General features: G+C 36.3%; 1 protein-coding gene and 1 non-coding gene across 2 annotated transcripts in view; one reads left to right on the forward strand and one right to left on the reverse strand.

The window, feature by feature from the left end:
- The window catches only part of Caap1 (caspase activity and apoptosis inhibitor 1), a 56297-nt gene that overhangs the window by 27666 nt on the left and 10420 nt on the right, over nt 1-18211 (forward strand). Inside the window, exon 5 of the mRNA XM_041651163.1 lies at nt 10794-10867. Within this exon, the coding sequence (XP_041507097.1) occupies nt 10794-10867 (74 nt within the window). The remainder of the gene's footprint in view (nt 1-10793; nt 10868-18211) is intronic.
- On the reverse strand, nt 5790-5898 carry LOC121449003. The gene has a single exon (XR_005974462.1). It is a non-coding gene; the product is annotated as a U6 spliceosomal RNA (small nuclear RNA).

Here is an 18211-nt window from a genome sequence, read left to right on the forward strand (position 1 = left end):
GCTTGTTTTAGCTGAAAGGGATTTTTACTGTTGGGGGCTTTCTGTGTGTTTTAAAGTCATGCTATGAATTGAACCGAAGGCCCACACATGCTAGGCAAGTACTCTACCACTGTTTAACACTCCTGGCCTAGTTTTTAATTCTTTTGTTAAGATTTTTTATTGTATTAATCTTTATTAATAAAAGAATTAAAAACTATTTAATGCTGACTTCTTTAATAGTAAAGAATTAAGAACTATTTTTTACAAGCATGCAGAAAAGTAGACTAGTATAATAAATGTCTGTATTCCTGTCACCTAGTTCTAATATTTGATATTTCCTATATTCTGTTCCCCTGTTTTCTTATATTTTTGTTCTTTCCTTTTTTTCTTATATTTTTAATAAATTAGATATTTTGTAAGTATTTTTTCTAATTTCTAGAAAATGACGCATTTCCACAAAGCCCTCATACTTTTATTGAATGGCAATAGTTCGGGGTCATTTTCCAGTACCTTATGACGTCCATTTCATACTCTCATTTTCCTGCTTGTAAAGTCATTTAGAAGTGCCCACTACTTTTCTTTTCTAATTAATATTTTAATATACTGTGGAAAGGGCATTGATCCTATGTAGTATCTCTTACTGAGTGCTTCTTCATGCTTTTATCTGACTTGTTCCTGTGTTCCTGTACCACCTTCTTATGAGGTGGAGATTATTGAAGTCTTTTAGTGCTCTATGTCCTAGTGTCCTATTGTCAGTATAAAAAGTTGTACACGGAATGACTTACAGTAACCCATTCATTACCTCTTTCATTGTGCTTTGTTTTGTTTTAGTGGAGCAGGATCTCACTATGAAGTCTAGACTGACCTGCAAGTCACCGTCTTCTTTCTGCTATCTCCCGGGTGTTAGAACTGCTGGGGTTCACTATAGCCCAGTACTGCCACACCTGGCATAGCTTTTTAGCTTACAGTTCTGGAAGTCAGATGTAAGCATTGCTTTTACTGGGCTAATGAGGTGGAGTCAGCAGGGCAGACATGTTTTTGACATGCAGTGGAGTCAGCAGGTAGACATGTGACATGCAGTGGAGTCAGCAGGATGGATATGTGACATGCAGTGGAGTCAGCAGGTAGACATGTGACATGCAGTGGAGTTAGCAGGCAGATATGTGACATGCAGTGGAGTCAGCAGGATGGATATGTGACATGCAGTGGAGTCAGCAGGGTAGATATGTGACATGCAGTGGAGTCAGCAGGTAGACATGTGACATGCAGTGGAGTCAGCAGGGTAGATATGTGACATGCAGTGGAGTCAGCAGGTAGACATGTGACATGCAGTGGAGTCAGCAGGGTAGATATGTGACATGCAGTGGAGTCAGCAGGGCAGACATGTTTTTGACATGCAGTGGAGTCAGCAGGGTAGATATGTGACATGCAGTGGAGTCAGCAGGTAGACATGTGACATGCAGTGGAGTCAGCAGGTAGACATGTGACATGCAGTGGAGTCAGCAGGTAGACATGTGACATGCAGTGGAGTCAGCAGGATGGACATGTGACATGCAGTGGAGTCAGCAGGGTAGATATGTGACATGCAGTGGAGTCAGCAGGTAGACATGTGACATGCAGTGGAGTCAGCAGGTAGACATGTGACATGCAGTGGAGTCAGCAGGTAGACATGTGACATGCAGTGGAGTCAGCAGGTAGACATGTGACATGCAGTGGAGTCAGCAGGATGGACATGTGACATGCAGTGGAGTCAGCAGGATGGACATGTGACATGCGGTAGAGTCAGCAGGGCAGATATGTGACATGCAGTGGAGTCAGCAGGTAGATATGTGACATGCAGTGGAGTCAGCAGGGCAGATATGTGACATGCGGTAGAGTCAGCAGGATGGATATGCCCTTGACTTCATGTCTACTAGGTGCTGCCTATTCCTTTTGGCTCGTGAACTCTCTCTTATCTTCCAAGCATGTGATGTTGCCTTCTTTTCTATCTCTGACTCTTCTGGGATCATCAGGGGGACATCAGGGTAATACGTGAAAGTAATTCTCAATATCTTTAAGCACATTTACAAAGTCCCTTTTTCCATGTAAACTGCATTTATATAGTTTATGGAATTGAACATAGGAATTTATTTACCTAAATAATAACAACAACAAAGGGTGTATGTGTGTATATGTGTATATGTTTTTATGCATATAATTTACAGTATCCAGGACTTTAAAGTCATAATAAGAACCTTTGTATTTTATCTCCTTACCTTGCTCAGTCCACCTGTCTTTGTCATTTTCTTTAAAGTATTACAATAATGAAGCCTACATAATCCTTCTAAAAACAACGCCTATCTATCTATCTATCTATCTATCTATCTATCTACTTACCTATCTATCTATCTCTCTACCTACCTATCTATCTATGTATCTATTTTTTAGGCAGATCTTATTATGTAGCTTTGGTTGTCCTGGATCTCACTGTGTATACCAAGCTGGCCATGAACTCACAGAGATCCACTGCTTCTGCTTCCCAAGTACTGGGATCAAAGGCTATTCTCTGCAGCCCCATATGTATTTATATGGCAGAAAGAACATCTGACACAAAACACTACCTGACAGAAGTAGAAGGAAACAAAGGGTCTCAGGAGAGAGATCCTGCTGTTGATTGTGGAGAGGAGGGAGAAGTGGTGAGCTTCAAGTGAAAGGAATGCAGCTCCACATGCTTGAAAAGATGCTCAGGGACTCAAACAGCTCTTTATACTCATTCAGTGTGTCTGTGTGTCTGCACATACATGTCCTGGGATGCATGTGGAAGTCAAAGAACAGTTTATGAGAGTTGGTTTTTTCCTTCTACCATGTGGGTACTGGGGATTGAACTCAGATTGTCAGCTTCTCTCCATCACTCCTTCAATCCTGAAGCTTTCGTGCCACTAAAACCAGTGCCACATCAGAGATGCTTAAATGTTACCAGTTTGGCTGCTAGTTTCAGATACAGCCTTGGCCTTCTCTTTAAAGTGAGAAGACAAGAACATGGGCATGAGTTTAAATATACATGAAGTCTAAAGATCTTACTTAGAAATACATCTTTTTCCTAACTTTTTACTCTAGTCCTGTAAAGTAGGCTTTTGATTTTTGTTCATGCACTGCCTTTATTGAAAATTTCCACTTTTAAAATAATAAATATTTTATCTTGGGAACATATGCTAGTTTTTCTAGTAAGAGAGAATTATTTTATTGCCTTGTGGCCAAATTCTAGGTAAAGCTGGAAATGGTAGAACATGTTGGGAGACTGAAGCAGGAGGATTCAATTGTGAGTGTGGGCCGCGTAGCAGCAGTGTACTTAAAAGAAAACAAACCACTTGTGAATGATGGCTGATTTCCTACTTTGATATAGACAGAGCTGTGTAATTTGGGTTATTAGTAGTGGTGTTGCCACTTGGAGGATTGTTTCTGTAAGCTGTAGAGTTCGCATAAAGGTAAAGTGGATGTTCAGGGTTTAAGGTAGCCTCATTTTAAAGAGACTCCCACAGTTTACTACCAATCTGACATTTGGCAAACTGTTTAAACTTTCTGGCCTTAATTTTCTCATCTGAAGAATAAAATTCTACCTCATAGAACATTATGATGACCAAATGGGAAAAGGAGTGAAAGTCCTTAGAATTGCCATATGGTAAAGATAGAAAAAAATTACTGTATTATTTTGCAGTTTTTATTATGAATCTCTAACAATAACTTACAAAAATTTTACTTTACATTGATGAATATTGGGAATTTTCTGCATTCTTTTTCTTATGAGGTCTAAATAAAGCTGTGAAATGACTTTTAATTTTTAGTTATTCTTTACTATTTTATAAAAAACAGCTCATTGCTTATGTGTCTTTTTTCCCCTTGTTAAAAAAATGATGTTGTGGCTGAGTGTGGCAGTGCATGCTCTTAATGTCCAGTTTGGCAAACGTTTTATGGGATAAGATGGCCATGAGCCTGTTGGAGGTATGTGTAAAACACTATGTTCTACATGTGGAATGTCCTCCATAGCTCATGTCTAAACACTTGGGCCCCAGCTGGTGACACTGGGTTGGGAAGTTGTGGAACCTTTAGGAGGTGGGGTCAGACTGGGAAGTAGTCTTTGGGGGTTGGGTTTTAGGGTTGCAGTCTGGCCCTGCTTCCTTATTCATATGCACACCCCACTCCAGTTGATACTGTGTAATAAGCAGCTGCTTTATGTTTCTGCTACTGTAGACATGAGTCATTTCTGCTGCCCTGCCTTCCTTGCCGTGATGGACTTTATCTTCTTAAACCATGAACCAGAATAACAGCAATGAGAAAAATAACCAGCATAAAAAGTTCTGTTTCTATATGCTTATATTAATGCATTAGAGAGTTTTCTTCTCACAACATTCTCTGTGAGTTTGATTCTCACATACATGTAATAAAGAACTGACTATGCTTTTAGGCAGCAAAGAATAATAAAATTTCTATTTTGTTATTTGGACACAATTATGGCTACATGTGCTCTATAAATGGTTTTTTTTTTATGTTATAACAATTAGTATTCTACCTACCATAGTTTACTCTGAAATAGCAGGTAATGTTTTCAGAAAACCTTAAGTAAAGTATTATGGAATCACTGACAATATCATGATTTATAATGTTAAGATAGAATCTCACACTTTATGAATCTCACACTTTATGGCACCTACAGGTTCTGTTTCTTGTTGCATATTTAGATACCTTGGTTAGAGTAGGATTGAATGTTGATGTCATTTGTGCAAGGGATACAGTAGAGACAAAACTTGATTTATTTGTTAATTGGAAAGGTCCTTTTAAAGAACGGGTTATTTTGATTCTTTGTATAGTGTTGGAAGGTTTCAGCTGACTGCCAGTTTTAAGGATTTGTGAGTCAGTGGTGACTCTAATAGAGCCCTAAGCACCCCTAATCACTGAGGCATTTCTTTAGCTCCATATACAGTCTTTTGAGACTGGCTTTAGTAGCATAGTATATCTGGGGCTCATACATGTTTCTTCTCATTGCTGAGTAGTTCTCCATCCTGTGACTATATCAGTTTTTAATCCCCCAGTTGATATAATCTAAGAATAATGGCATTTAGTGGTGTTTATACCTTAGTCTCCAAACCCTGAGAATATATTACTTTATATAACAAAATAAACTTTAGATTTAAGATTAAGAACTTTTTTAAAAAAATTTATTTATTAAAGATTTCTGTCTCTTCCCCGCCACCGCCTCCCATTTCTTTCCCCCTCCCCCGATTAAGTCCCCCTCCCTCATCGGCTCGAAGAGCAATCAGGGTTCCCTGACCTGTGGGAAGTCCAAGGACCGCCCACCTCCATCCAGGTCTAGTAAGGTGAGCATCCAAACTGCCTAGGCTCCTACAAAGTCAGTACGTGCAGTAGGATCAAAAACCCATTGCCATTGTTCTTGAGTTCTCAGTAGTCCTCATTGTCTGCTATGTTCAGCGAGTCCGGTTTTATCCCAGGCTTTTTCAGACCCAGGCCAGCTGGCCTTGGTGAGTTCCTGATAGAACATCCCCATTGTCTCAGTGTGTGGGTGCACCCCTCACGGTCTTGAGTTCTTTGCTCGTGCTCTCTCTCTTTCTGCTCCTGATTTGGACCTTGAGATTGAGAGAGACTACCCCTGGACCCAGCAATACCACTCTTGGGAATATACCCAAGAGAGGCCTTATCATACAACAAAAGTATATGCTTTATTATGTTCATAGCAGCATTGTTTGTAATAGCCAGAACCTGGATTAAGAACTTTTTGATAGGGGACTTATCCTAGATTATCCATGTGGGGCTTCTATAATCATCTGAACTTTTTTTTTATTTTTTATTTATTTTTCTTGCACAGGGGCCCTGCTAATCTTCTGTGTATCATTCCAATTTTAGTATATGTGCTGCTGAAGCTAACACCATCTGAACCTTAAAAGTGGGAGAGAGACAGAGAGAGAGAGAGACACAGAGAGAGAGGGGAGTAAGAAAGGTATGACATCAAAGGCCAAGGCTGGTAACCACCTTCAGGGAAACAGGAATTTTGGTTCTACAGCCACAAGGAACACAGTTCTGTCCAGAACCAAAAGGAACAGAAGATGAATTCATATCTAGCCCCCTAGATCCATTTGTTTATATCTAGTCCAGCAAGATCCATACTGTTCTGCTGACTTTCAGAATATTAATATAGTGAATTTATGCTCTTTTTTTCCTTCTTTTCTTTTTTGAGATAGGGTTTCTTTGTATAATAGTCCTGGCTATCCTGGAACTCAACAAATCTGCTTGCCTCTGCCTGTCAAGTGCTGGGATTAAAGGCATTTGCTACCATGCCCCGCAAATTTTATGCTTTTTAAACTATCAAATTTCTCATGATTTTTTATGACAGTGTTAAAAAAACTAATGAAAGCATAAGATTACGTCTCATTTTTAATGATTTTAAACAAAGCCACTACTAACATTTGAGTGCGAGCTTTTGTGTATTTTGTTTAAAGGAAGTAGGATCAGGACTGCTGTGTCAGTTTTGCATCCTTACTTGCTACCACTGAGAGTTCATTTGTTAGTTGCTTTGTGGTTTTAGTGCACATTTCCCTAATAACCGTGGAGTTGGATTCGAGATGCTTTTTCTATTTGCTGTCTAAGTCTCCTTCAACTGAAGGAATTTTAATACTTTATTGTTTTCTATTATAATTATCTTAGTTGCTTTTATGTTATCATAACAAAAGCAACTTAATGGAGAAAAATTTTATTTTAACTGTGAGTTCCAGAATGGTTATAGTTAATCATGGCATTAAACACATGGCAATTGGAGTAGGAGTGGAAGGAGCTCCCACAGCACTCGGGAGATATGTGCCAACTTCTCACTGTGCCCTTGAGAAACCTGACCCAGGATGGCAGGGTACAGGGCAGCTGTCTCCATCCCTCACCTAGAAGAGCTAGCCTTGCACTCTGGAGAGATGGGTCTACCCCTCACTGTGGGTTTGGGAGACCTGACCTAGGATGGCATGGGTGCAGGGGAGCTGTCGCCACACCTCACCTGAGGGGGTTGATCCCAGCTGAGGCTTGGACTGACCAACTCAGCCACCACCCAGGCCACATTCAGTGCTTTGAGTTGACCCACTCCAACATCTACCCCAACTGTGACCTGCTTCATCTCTCGAAGGTACTGGTCCTGTGAAACCATAGCTGCAGGATCTCCATGACTGCAACAGCAGGATATCTGAGGGAGTTTTGGTGAGGGTCCAGTATGTATAGTGTACCAGAAACCAGAGGCCTTGGGCATGACCAACAACTCATTACAATGAACATTTGCAAGTAAAGTTCTTTGGACGAAAGGGCATATGTATAATACGTGATACACCACAGCCCCCAGTGCCACTAAGATGAATGAAGAGGTGATGGAGAGGCAGGAGAGAAGGAGGAGTGAAGTGGGATGTTTTTTAAAATTAATACTTTTATTTTTTTTTATTTTCTTTTGTGGGGCACTTTAAAAGTGAAGGGTAGATATGGAGGAATTGGGAAATGTGAGAGATTGGGATGCATGATGTGAAATTCCCAAAGACTCAATAAATTATGTATTTTTGTTTTTTTTAAAGGAGTAGTGTCATATAAAAGAAAGTTGGATTTATGTCAGTTTGAGAACTATGAATAGGGCTACAAGTAGAGTCCTCTTATAACAAGGCCATTGATTATAGATTAAGCTGTGTTAAAGAGAATTCAGGTGAAGGAGGGGATTAGAAAAGTAAAAATGAAATTAAGCTTATTCTTGTTTTAAATAGAATCACAAAGTTCATTATAGAATTCTTAGTCTAAACTGGTGTTGTTGTGTTTTCTCCCTTAGGCTCTCTTCTCCAGTTGTTTGCTCTAATATTCTTAGTTTTAAAGTGCTTAATACATTCAAATATCCTTTAAATATAAATTGCATTTTTTTCTTTTTAGTTTTTCCTAGTTTGGCCAACTAGCATATTTTATCATCGTAAAGTAGACTTAGACCCCTCATGAACCTAGAAAGATGAAATTATATGCATGTTATAGTTTTCTTAGACTTTAATATGTCTTTGTGAATCTTATTTTCTTTACTGTTTAGTGAAAATGTTTAAGTTGTGTTGAAGAACTTAGCCTACGTGGCAATTGTAAAATCTACATCTTAGAAAAATTATCTAGTATTAGCTTTATTTGTATTTATTTTATTTTGCCTGTTTATTTTTAGACAAGGTCTCCTCTGTAATTCAGGCTGGCCTGATCCTTTTGGCAGTCTCCTTGTCCCTGCCTCTTTGAGTACTAGGATTACTGGCATACATCACCATGTTCTGCTAATACTGACTTTTAAATTTTAAATCATTAAGAGCTACTTCTAATTTTAAAAAATTCTGTCTTTTCATGTTTCTGCCACAGGGTGGTGTACTGTAGCTACTTACGGAAATTCTGCTGTGTGTTTTCAACAGTCTAATCAAACCTAGCTAAAAATAGAATTTTATATATATTCTCATTGGGAATGCAAATAAATTGTTTGTAACAGTAGATAATCTTTAAAGAGTCTTATTTGAGAAGTATTTTAGGGACTTTGATCAGTTTTTATTGCATTTTTACTTAAATATTTTATTTGGAAGTAATTTTAGACTAAATACATTGTAAAAATCGGACTAGTAAAGGAGAAATCTGTCGAACATTTATGTAGATTACTTTTTATTAACATTTTATCCCCTTACTTGCCTTTTATTTATATATACACATACTTTAAAAAAATCCTTAGTTTTTGGGTGTGCGTGTATGGTGTATGTGTGTTTGCACACATGTGTGAAGGTCAGAGAACAAGTATTTCCTCTTCTTTGTTTACATATCTTCCAAGGATTGAACTCAGGTTCTAGTGCTCGGATGGCAAATCCCTTTACCTGCTGAGCCATCTCTTACTACGTGTGTAAGTTTTGTGTCTGCGTGAACATTTGAGGCTTAAGTCAGATTATGATGTGACACATTATCCCTAAATGCTACATTGTGTTTTCAAAGGGGTATCACTTTCAGGAAATTTGACATTCATAAAAGACTTTTATCCTGTCTGCGATCAGTATTTCAATTTCTCTTTTGATTCAGTTCATTTCAGCCTTTATTCCCCCTCTAGTCAGGTTATTTGTAATATTTAATTGTCATGGATACATAGATTCCTTTGACTTGAAAGCCTTTTGTCTTTCTTTAAAAAACATTGAAATTCCCTTAAAAAAACTTTTACATCTTTTAGTGATGGGATTCTCAGCTAGACTGCAGAGATTTTTATTGGGTCATCTTTGGAGTATTGTATGTCCTATATACTTTATATACTATATAAAGTATTTATGTCATATATACTTTTTACCAGTGATACCATATTTTGTTGGTGGTTATTTTGGTACATTAATATTAATTAACTTAATTGATACTTAAAAATATAAGAATTACAAATTTTAATGGAATGCTTTGTCATATTTTGATACAGATTCATATTTTAGTGATTTTAGATACATGCATGTGTAGAATTATGTGCGATTTGAGGATGTATAAAATGTTTCCTTCAGAGGTTGACCAGTGCTTAGAGTATATAATATCTGAGTTTACTGGCATGCTCAAGGTAGAACATTTTAACTTTATTCCTTACAAAGCTCTGTGCTTTGTTCCTGGACTACCAAGGAGAATTTTTGATGCCCTCCTTGGGACTTGCCAGTCATTATTGTGAAAGAATAAAATCTGAGTAGGGGACATTAGATTGCAAAGAAACATTAAAAATGGAGTCATGGCAACTACAAATCTCATAGAAGTTATTTAGCGGAGCCAAATAGATTTCTTTTAGGTAGATATAGCTATTTCTGCCTCCTCCCATGTGGTAGAATTAGAGATGTGCCACCATGCCTGGTTCCAAAGACACGATTTTATAGTCTCTGTTTGAGTTTGGGTTTGTATTATTTATTTTGTTTAAATACAAAATAAACACTTACTTGCTAAATACATTGATTGTAAAGAATAAACTGGGCAAAGGAATACTTGCAGCTCCGTTTTACTCTTAGGTTACTTGAAAGACTTATGCTACTTGTAACTGGGTAAAATAGTTTTGTGACTAGCAACATTTTCTACATTATTTCTATAATGCTTCTTTCAGGATAGCAATGAAAATTCTCAGAAGGAAATAGCTACCTGATTTGAGAAGATCAATGATTATTTCACTTGAATATTCACAAATAGTGTCTTGACTCTGTTGAAAAGGTGTTTGTAGCATCAGCACTGAGATGCTACAACACAGTTCAACTCTGCTGCAGGATGTACAGAGAAACTTTTTGTATGCTCTTATATTTAATCTATTTACTTTGAATTTATATATACATACATATATATGTATATATATATATATATATATATATATATATAAAACATACCAAGTGTATTTTTCACATACAGTAGACACCAAAGCATTTGAGGTATGAAATTAGAAGACTCTAAAGTGATTTGAGTGCTAAAATGCCCATTATATTTCACTGTGAAAACTGGAAAGTTATTGGATACTGCTGTGAGTTTTGATTTCTTCCATCAGCTACCCTACAGAGTTTTGGGAGAAAAAATTGCATCCATGTTCCCCTAGATTTTCTCCTTGATTTTACAAAGAAGTACATCACATAAATTATTACTTTATAATTGCATCTTCTGACACATGTGTACACGGTTCTGAGTCCCCCAGTATTAAATTATACCCTGGGGCTTGGAATCCATCCTGTTTCCCTGGTACCTAACATAATTCTAAGAACTTGGACATTAAATGATTGAGTACAGTTTTTAAAGTTTTTATTTTTATTGCTTAGGCAAGACACCTGTGTAGATTCTGCTTCATCCCTGAGAGAGAACAAACAACCAGAAGGTTTGGAATCAAAACAAGGTATGGATCAAATATTTAATTTTATATAGTTTTTACCAATAATAAATTTCCAGTCTGAAAATTCACCCCGTTTTACAGAGAAGGAAATGGAGTATCCTATTTGTCCATAATCATGTCTTCTTAGCTACTGGGTGACCTGAGTTTTGTGTGGTTGACTACAGATGCCACCAGAAAGGTTTTACCATCTTGAATGGTTTTTATTTTAGTGATTTCTGTTGTGTATTTTCAGTTGCAAGATGGAGGTAAGTTATCTGGGTATCTTTGGGTTATATGTGGAACAAAGATGATAACTTTATAGGATAACTACCCCTCCTCGCTGTGCCAAGATATTTTTCATCATTTACTTCTTCTTTAGAGAAGAATTTGCTTTCTTTACATTGGTTTTGCCATAACCAGCTAGTAGATATGAAGTGGTAATTTTAATTCATCTAAGTCTTATAGATTAATAGGGCTAATAATTTCAATGCTTTAAAAAATTCTCCTCTCAGCTGGGCAGTAGTGTCGCACACCTTTAACCCCAGCACTTGGGAAGCAAAGACAGACAGATCTCTGTGAGTTCGAGGCCAGCCTACAAGGTCTACAAGAGCTAGTTCCAGGGCAGGCTCCTAAGCTACAGAAAAACCATGTCTCGAAAAACCAAAACTAAAAATAAAAAATTCTTCTCATCTTTATTAGAAAAATTTTATTGTTCAAATAAACTATAAATTGTTTTTCCTATTCATTGAAATAATTACTTAAATTTTCTGTAAAACTTGAGCTATAGGAACTCAGTACAGACAAGGAGATTTTTATTTCTTTTAGGTAGAAGTTCTGAAGCTTCACTTTGTTACTGATAATTGTTGAACAATGTAAAAATGTATGTTTTTTTAGTTTGTTATATATATTTAATATATACACAGTCTACATTTTAAAAAATGCATTGGTGTTTATTAATATTTCTGATGCTCTTGGGAATTGTCCAGTGCCTTTTAGGAATTTTCTAGTATTAGGCTCATAAATAGCCAAACAAAATTATATATTTGTACTTTGACTACTGAATATCCTCACAGATAGAAACTGAGATTTGGTTCATCAGCATTTCTTTGTCATAGAGAGAAAAGCTATAAACACATTGTTTTCAGTTAGTATAATTATGATCATCTAACCCTCTTTACACTTCACATATAATTAGACCATAGTGCTTTTGTATCTTTCCTTTTTATTTGTGAGACAGAGCCCTACTTTGTAGCCAGGCTGGCCTTGAACTCATGATCCTCTTGCCTTTGCCTCAGGAGTGCTGTGAATAGGGATATAACCACTACACTCACCCTGCTATTATCACTTTCCTTTGTTCCTTAAGTTCTTCGTATCGATTGAGCAGAGAGTGTGAGTATGCTATTAGATTATCTAGCAGAAAATAATATCTTATGAAGAATAGAAAAGACTAGAATAAGATGGGTTGATTCTGCTTCCAGTAGAAAAGAAGCCAGAAACTGCAGTGCACAATTTACACCAAGGTGAATTTTCTAAGGGTAGATGTATTTTGACTCCATATTCAGACTCCCAGAGTTCTTAAGAACCCCATTGCAATATCAATAGTTTGTTTTGCTATGATTTTCCTACAATAAGTAACTACTCATTTGAAAATCAGCTATGGAAAAGCCAAGTAGTCATATTCCAGAAAAGCTATGCATTTTGTATTTAAGAGCTTAGAGACTATACTGAGTTTCCTATATAAGCATGGGAAGCACACTGTTTGCAAGAGGCAGACATAAGAAAGGTGAGGTCAGAGCATTAAAGGGCTACTGTGCAAAACAGTTTGTGCTAAGATTGTAACTAACCTGAAGAAGCAGTTGTATTTTCAGCATTGGTTTTGCTATTGGTTTTGTTTTGTCTTTTTTCTCATGAATGAGCATGGAACCCAAGAAAGAATTCACATATGCTAGGCAAGTCGTCTACCATCCAGCCCCACCCTCTTTTAAAAGAAAAACAGAAGTTGTTTTTAAGAAAATGTTCATAAGTAAAATAAAATCCTTTGCCACCTAGTAGGATAAGAATGAATTATCCGAAAGTTTTATTTATGCAGAACATCTTTTGGGTAAATTCTAGAAAAACTTGAATGATTAATATTAAATGGTTAATCCATTAAATTGACAATTCATTCCAAGGAGTGATATATATTCTTGACTGGATCTGTTTCTCTGTGTTGCCTTGGCTGTCTTGGAACTTGCTTTGTAGACCAGGCTGGCTTCTAACTCACAGAGATCTCCCTGCCTCTGCTTCCTGAGTGCTGGGATTAAAGGTGTTAGATTTTTCAAATGTTATTTGTTGTAGGAAAATCACAGCAAAACAGGCTATTGATATTGTAGTGGAGTTCTTAATCTGGTCTGAACCAGATTGTAAATAACTTCATGGGGTTACCTAAGAAACTGTGGTTTATTAGGAAATAGAAATCCTGCAGATTCAAAAAGACAGTCACCCTTTTCTAAATGAAAAGTTTATTTTCTATTTGTGATTTGTGAAACACTGAAAATGTAATGTTATATCTGGAACTTTTCATACATAGTTAGCCATTCTGTTCACAATAAGCTTAGTAAAAATAAAACATAACACCAGGCAGTGGTGGTGCATGTTTTTAATCCCAGCACTCGGGAGGCAGAGGCAGGTGGATTTCTGTCAGTTCAAGGCTAGCCTGGTCTACATAGCGAGTTCCAGGACAGCCAAGGCTACACATAGAGACAAACCCTGTCAAGAAAAAAATAAAACCAAACCAAAACAAAAGAACATAATACTCCTTGGAAATACATTGTGATTTTAATGGCTTGATCATTTAAATTTAGATCATTCAAATTTAGTTTGTTCTAAAGTTCAATAGACCAAAATATGAAGAAGCACTGAATTTTCTGTTTGTACTTTGAGGATAAATCTTATTATGACCTATTATTTTTATATGGAACAAACATGTAGTTGTGTTACTTTGAAGATTTTTTTTCAGTTTCTAAAAGGCTGAAGTATTATTTGAGTAGTTATCCAGGTAGGACTTGGACATTCACTCACAGTTAAGCTGATATATCTTTGTCAAGTGCTGATAGGAAATTGTGTGTTTGAAACTAGCAGTGCTAAGGATGAATGTTGAATTCATAAAATAACCTCAACTGTCCTGATGCTAATAACTAGAGATCTACTTTTACCATGAAAATATTTAGATGTAGGTATGATATTATTTGATTGATTGGAACTGTAGCAAAATTAACTCTTTTGTTGGAAATCATTTCTTAAATAATCATTTTCAGCCAGATGGTAGTTATATGAGGAATATCAGTTACAACTGTGTGTGTGTGTGTGTGTGTGTGTGTGTGTATACATGAGTATGCACCTGTATAAGCTTACTGTGAGCTTTAGATCTTAAGGTTTCCTAGAATATCAGTTATTGTATTGCTGAAAAGACTTAGTGCTGCTTTAAAAATAGACATGATGTATTTAAATTAAAAAATGGATCTTTTTGTGCTATAGATTGGAAAATGAAAAATTCTGCTTAATGAATGTTTAGAAAGCATTGTTAAACTTTTAAATCCATCTTTGGTAGTATAATGAGTTATTTTCCTACAGACTTATTTATGAGGACTTTTCAGCAATATTAAAATACAGGTCTGTATTTAAATTTTTTGTCTTGTGGCTGTGTGTAGCTTACAGATATTGTAACTTCAAAAATTAAAGTAAAATCTATGCTTGCATTACTTTAAGCTGTAATGTTAAAAAATTAAAACATTGCTTGAGAAAGTAGATATTTAGGTTATTGTGAAGAGTTGGGAGTTTTATTGTTATATTCTAAAACATTTAAAAAGTTGTTAAATAGAAAAGTGATTAGTTTATTCTGCATTTCTCATAACTATAAAAGTAGAGTAGACAGAAATATCACTGCACAGAGTTTTGGAGTTTATTTCTAGTTATCAGAGGTATCATTGGATTGCCTGGAGTTCTTAAAATGGAAGATGCTTGACTGAGAATTGCATAAGCCACCACCTGGTGGTGCTGTTGTATAGCAAACTCAATCAATGCTTGACTGGCCCTTTTCTTGAAGTTTCTTTTAAATTGTCAGATTTTGTAAAGACTAGTGCCCACTACATTGTTTGTACTTGAGCAGAGTGTTGAATGTGTTTTCTTACTTTGTTTAATGGTAGGGCAAACTATAAAACTTTTTTCTATTATCTCTCTATTTTTTTTTTGTTACATTAGAAAAAAGGTTACTTGATTTTGTCTTTAGTTTATTTGATGATTATTTGAAATATGTTTACTGGAATCTAGGTGTTCAAATAAATAATATAACCGGACAGTACATATAATTATCAGTGTCACTAAGGCGTTTGATGTATTTTACTTGAAATCTTATGCATTCTTTTTTTAAGTGAAATTGGGGAAATACATATATACATAAAATATGCACATAAGATTTGTGCTGTGATTAGGCTCAAATCTTACCACTAAATCTAGTTGGCAGCTATAGCTCTAGGTTAGCTTTTGAATTCATGAGTTAATGAATACTAGACAACATTAAGGATTGCTTGGCAGTGCTGGAGAGTGTGGCTCAGTAGAAGAGGACTAGCCTAACATATACAGGCCCCTGGCTTTGATCCCCATCACTGAAAAAAAATGCTAATAAGAACTTCAAGAATTTGAAAGTTGGGCTTTAATAAGAATAAGGCTGGTTTTAATAGGAAAAAATGTTTGTCAGTGGCTAAGCTAAGTGGTAAAAACTTTTAATTTTAAACGTGCTTTCAGTCTAGTGGTCACCAATAACATAGGCTTAATCATATTTCCAGAATTATAGGAGGAAATGCCAGAATTTATATAGTAAATTAATAGTATAAGCTAATAATTTTTAAGTATTTTCCTTTAATCTTTTTGATTATAAATGTACATATGAAATGCCTATGTAATTATAATGGTATAAATATAAGAATATAAAATTTAGCTAGGTGGAGGTGGTACACGCCTTTGATCCCAGCACTCAGGAGGCAGAGGCAGGCGGATCTCCTTGAGTTTGAGGCCAGCCTGGTCTACAAGAACTAGTTCCAGGACAGGCACCAAAGCTATACAGAGAAATCTTGTCTCAAAACAACAACAACAACAACAAAAATAAAACAAAAAGGAATATAAAATATGTGTACTAGAGTAGGTGTTTAATAAGTTTTGTTTTATAGACAGACTAACAGACTATAAACTGTCAAAGAATTGCAGGGACTGGAAAATGGAGAGATGCTATCAGTTGCTCATAACTTTCCTAATTCTGTGACCCTTTAACACAGTTCTTCATGTTGTGATGACCCTCAACCATAAAATTACTTTTCTTCTTCATAACTGTAACTTTGCTACTATTAAGAATTGTAATGGAAATATCTGATGTACAGGATATCAGGTATGTGACCCCTAAGGGAGTCTCGACCCACAAGTTGAGAAGCAGGTTGTCTAGTAGCTAGACAAAGGGAAGAAAGTGTCAATGAAGTAGTTTTTGTCTCAGATTAAGTTCTAGAGATCTACAGTATAGCATCATGATTACACATCAGCATATAGATTGGACTCTTCAAAATATCCGAGAGAATAGATCCCAAATGTATTATGGGTAGTGTTATTGTAGCCTAATTTAATTATGTTACAATACATAGGTATAGAAACACCATGCTGTCTGTCATGTTTCTTTTGTGTGCAAGTCATACCTTTTAACGGGGGAGAAATAATTGATAATGGCTTATTTTTTATTTCTAACATTTTAAAAGTTATTTTGTTGTTATTTAGCAGAATTAAGCACAAAAGTTGGTGATGTCATTTGAATTCTTAAGATGAGAGGTAGAAAAAAAACAACTGATTCTTGATCTTGTTGCCATTGTTGATCTAATGTCGTCCTACATTGGGAGAAACTAAAATAGGTAGATAGAAAGCAAAGGGCGTGAAGGAGTGGATTTGCAGGTTCAGAGGCATCCAAGAACCAACTGAGGAGGTGCATGCTTGTAATCCCAGCGCCGTAGGCTGAGGCTGCAGGGGAGCAAGTCCTGAGCAGCCTGTGCTACATAGCAGGACCCTGTCTCTAAAAGGGAGTGAAAGGGTGAGTTTTGCTAAAAAGAACTTCACAAGTATAGATGAAAACAGTTATGGAAATGTATGGGAAACCAGATACCACCAGAGGCTTTTATTTTTAGACAGGAAGAGAAGGGCCATCAGCTAATGAAGTAGCATTTGTTGCCTATACATTTTAAATATCTTCTCTCTATGTATTGCCACAGAAATCTCTGGATTGGCAAACGAACTTCTTCTTAGAAGACCTACATGCGTTTGTGGTGTGAGTGTTAAAGAGCCATAGGAGACTGAGAAGAAAGTTGTACAAAGACGTCTGCAGTTGGGAGCACAGGGCGTGTGTACTATTTTATTTTTTTCAAGCCACGTCTAGTTCCTTTTCTTCTGAGCTCTTGTTTTTATATTCTCAACTAGCATTAACAAGTAAGTAGTCATACAGATTCTGACTGCAAACTTAACAGCTTTGAAGGCTTGGTCAGGTAAAAAGAGATTGTGGTGTAGGCTCACCTGGCAAGACCTATCTAGTTAAGACCCTCTTTCTTTCTACCCCAAGGAAAAAAAAAACTGTCCTTGTTTTTCATTTCTTTGAAATTTTTTTATACATCATTGCCAGAAATGGAAACAAACAGTGTTCTTCCTACTTTAAAAAATTGTGATTGTTATTCTTACTATTTTTGTGAGATTGGATCTCACTATGTAGTCCTGCCCAACTGGAATTCACTGTATAGACCAGACTAGCCTAGAACTCATAGAAATCTAATCTCCTCAGCCTCTCAGATACTAGGATCAAGGGCTTGTGCCATCATGCCCAGCCTCCCCTAAATTATTTGTTATTTTTTTTTCTTGGTATGCTATAGGCGTTAGTTATTGAGGCAGGGATCTCAGTTGAATCAGGAGCTCAGTGATTGGCTAGGTTAGTTAGCCAGCATGTTGTGGAGATTGCTTGCCTTTGCCTCCTGTGTGTGACCGAGTGACCTGTGAGCGACCACAAGTGACTGCCATGTTTGACTGGCTTTTGCATGTGTTCTGATGATCCAAACTTTGGTCCTCATACTTATTTGGTAAGTGCCTCTTTCCAGCTCCCCTTTTCACTCTTTAATCAGCTTTTTCTATGGGTAATAGTTGAATGAAATAATGAAAATTACATTTTTATAGTTAATTAGTTTTTGTATCTTTTGAAGTGTAAGAATTTTCTACATTAAAAAATTGTCAAGAATTTTGAACACATATTGCCTTATCCTTTTAATTGGAAATAAGGTTATATATAGTTTATAGCTCAGGCTGGCCTTGAATATG

The sequence above is a fragment of the Microtus oregoni genome, unplaced genomic scaffold, assembly GCF_018167655.1.
Source record: "Microtus oregoni isolate MIOR12 unplaced genomic scaffold, Mior012 000005F_ref0000423, whole genome shotgun sequence".
In the NCBI taxonomy this organism is placed as follows: Eukaryota; Metazoa; Chordata; class Mammalia; order Rodentia; family Cricetidae; genus Microtus; species Microtus oregoni.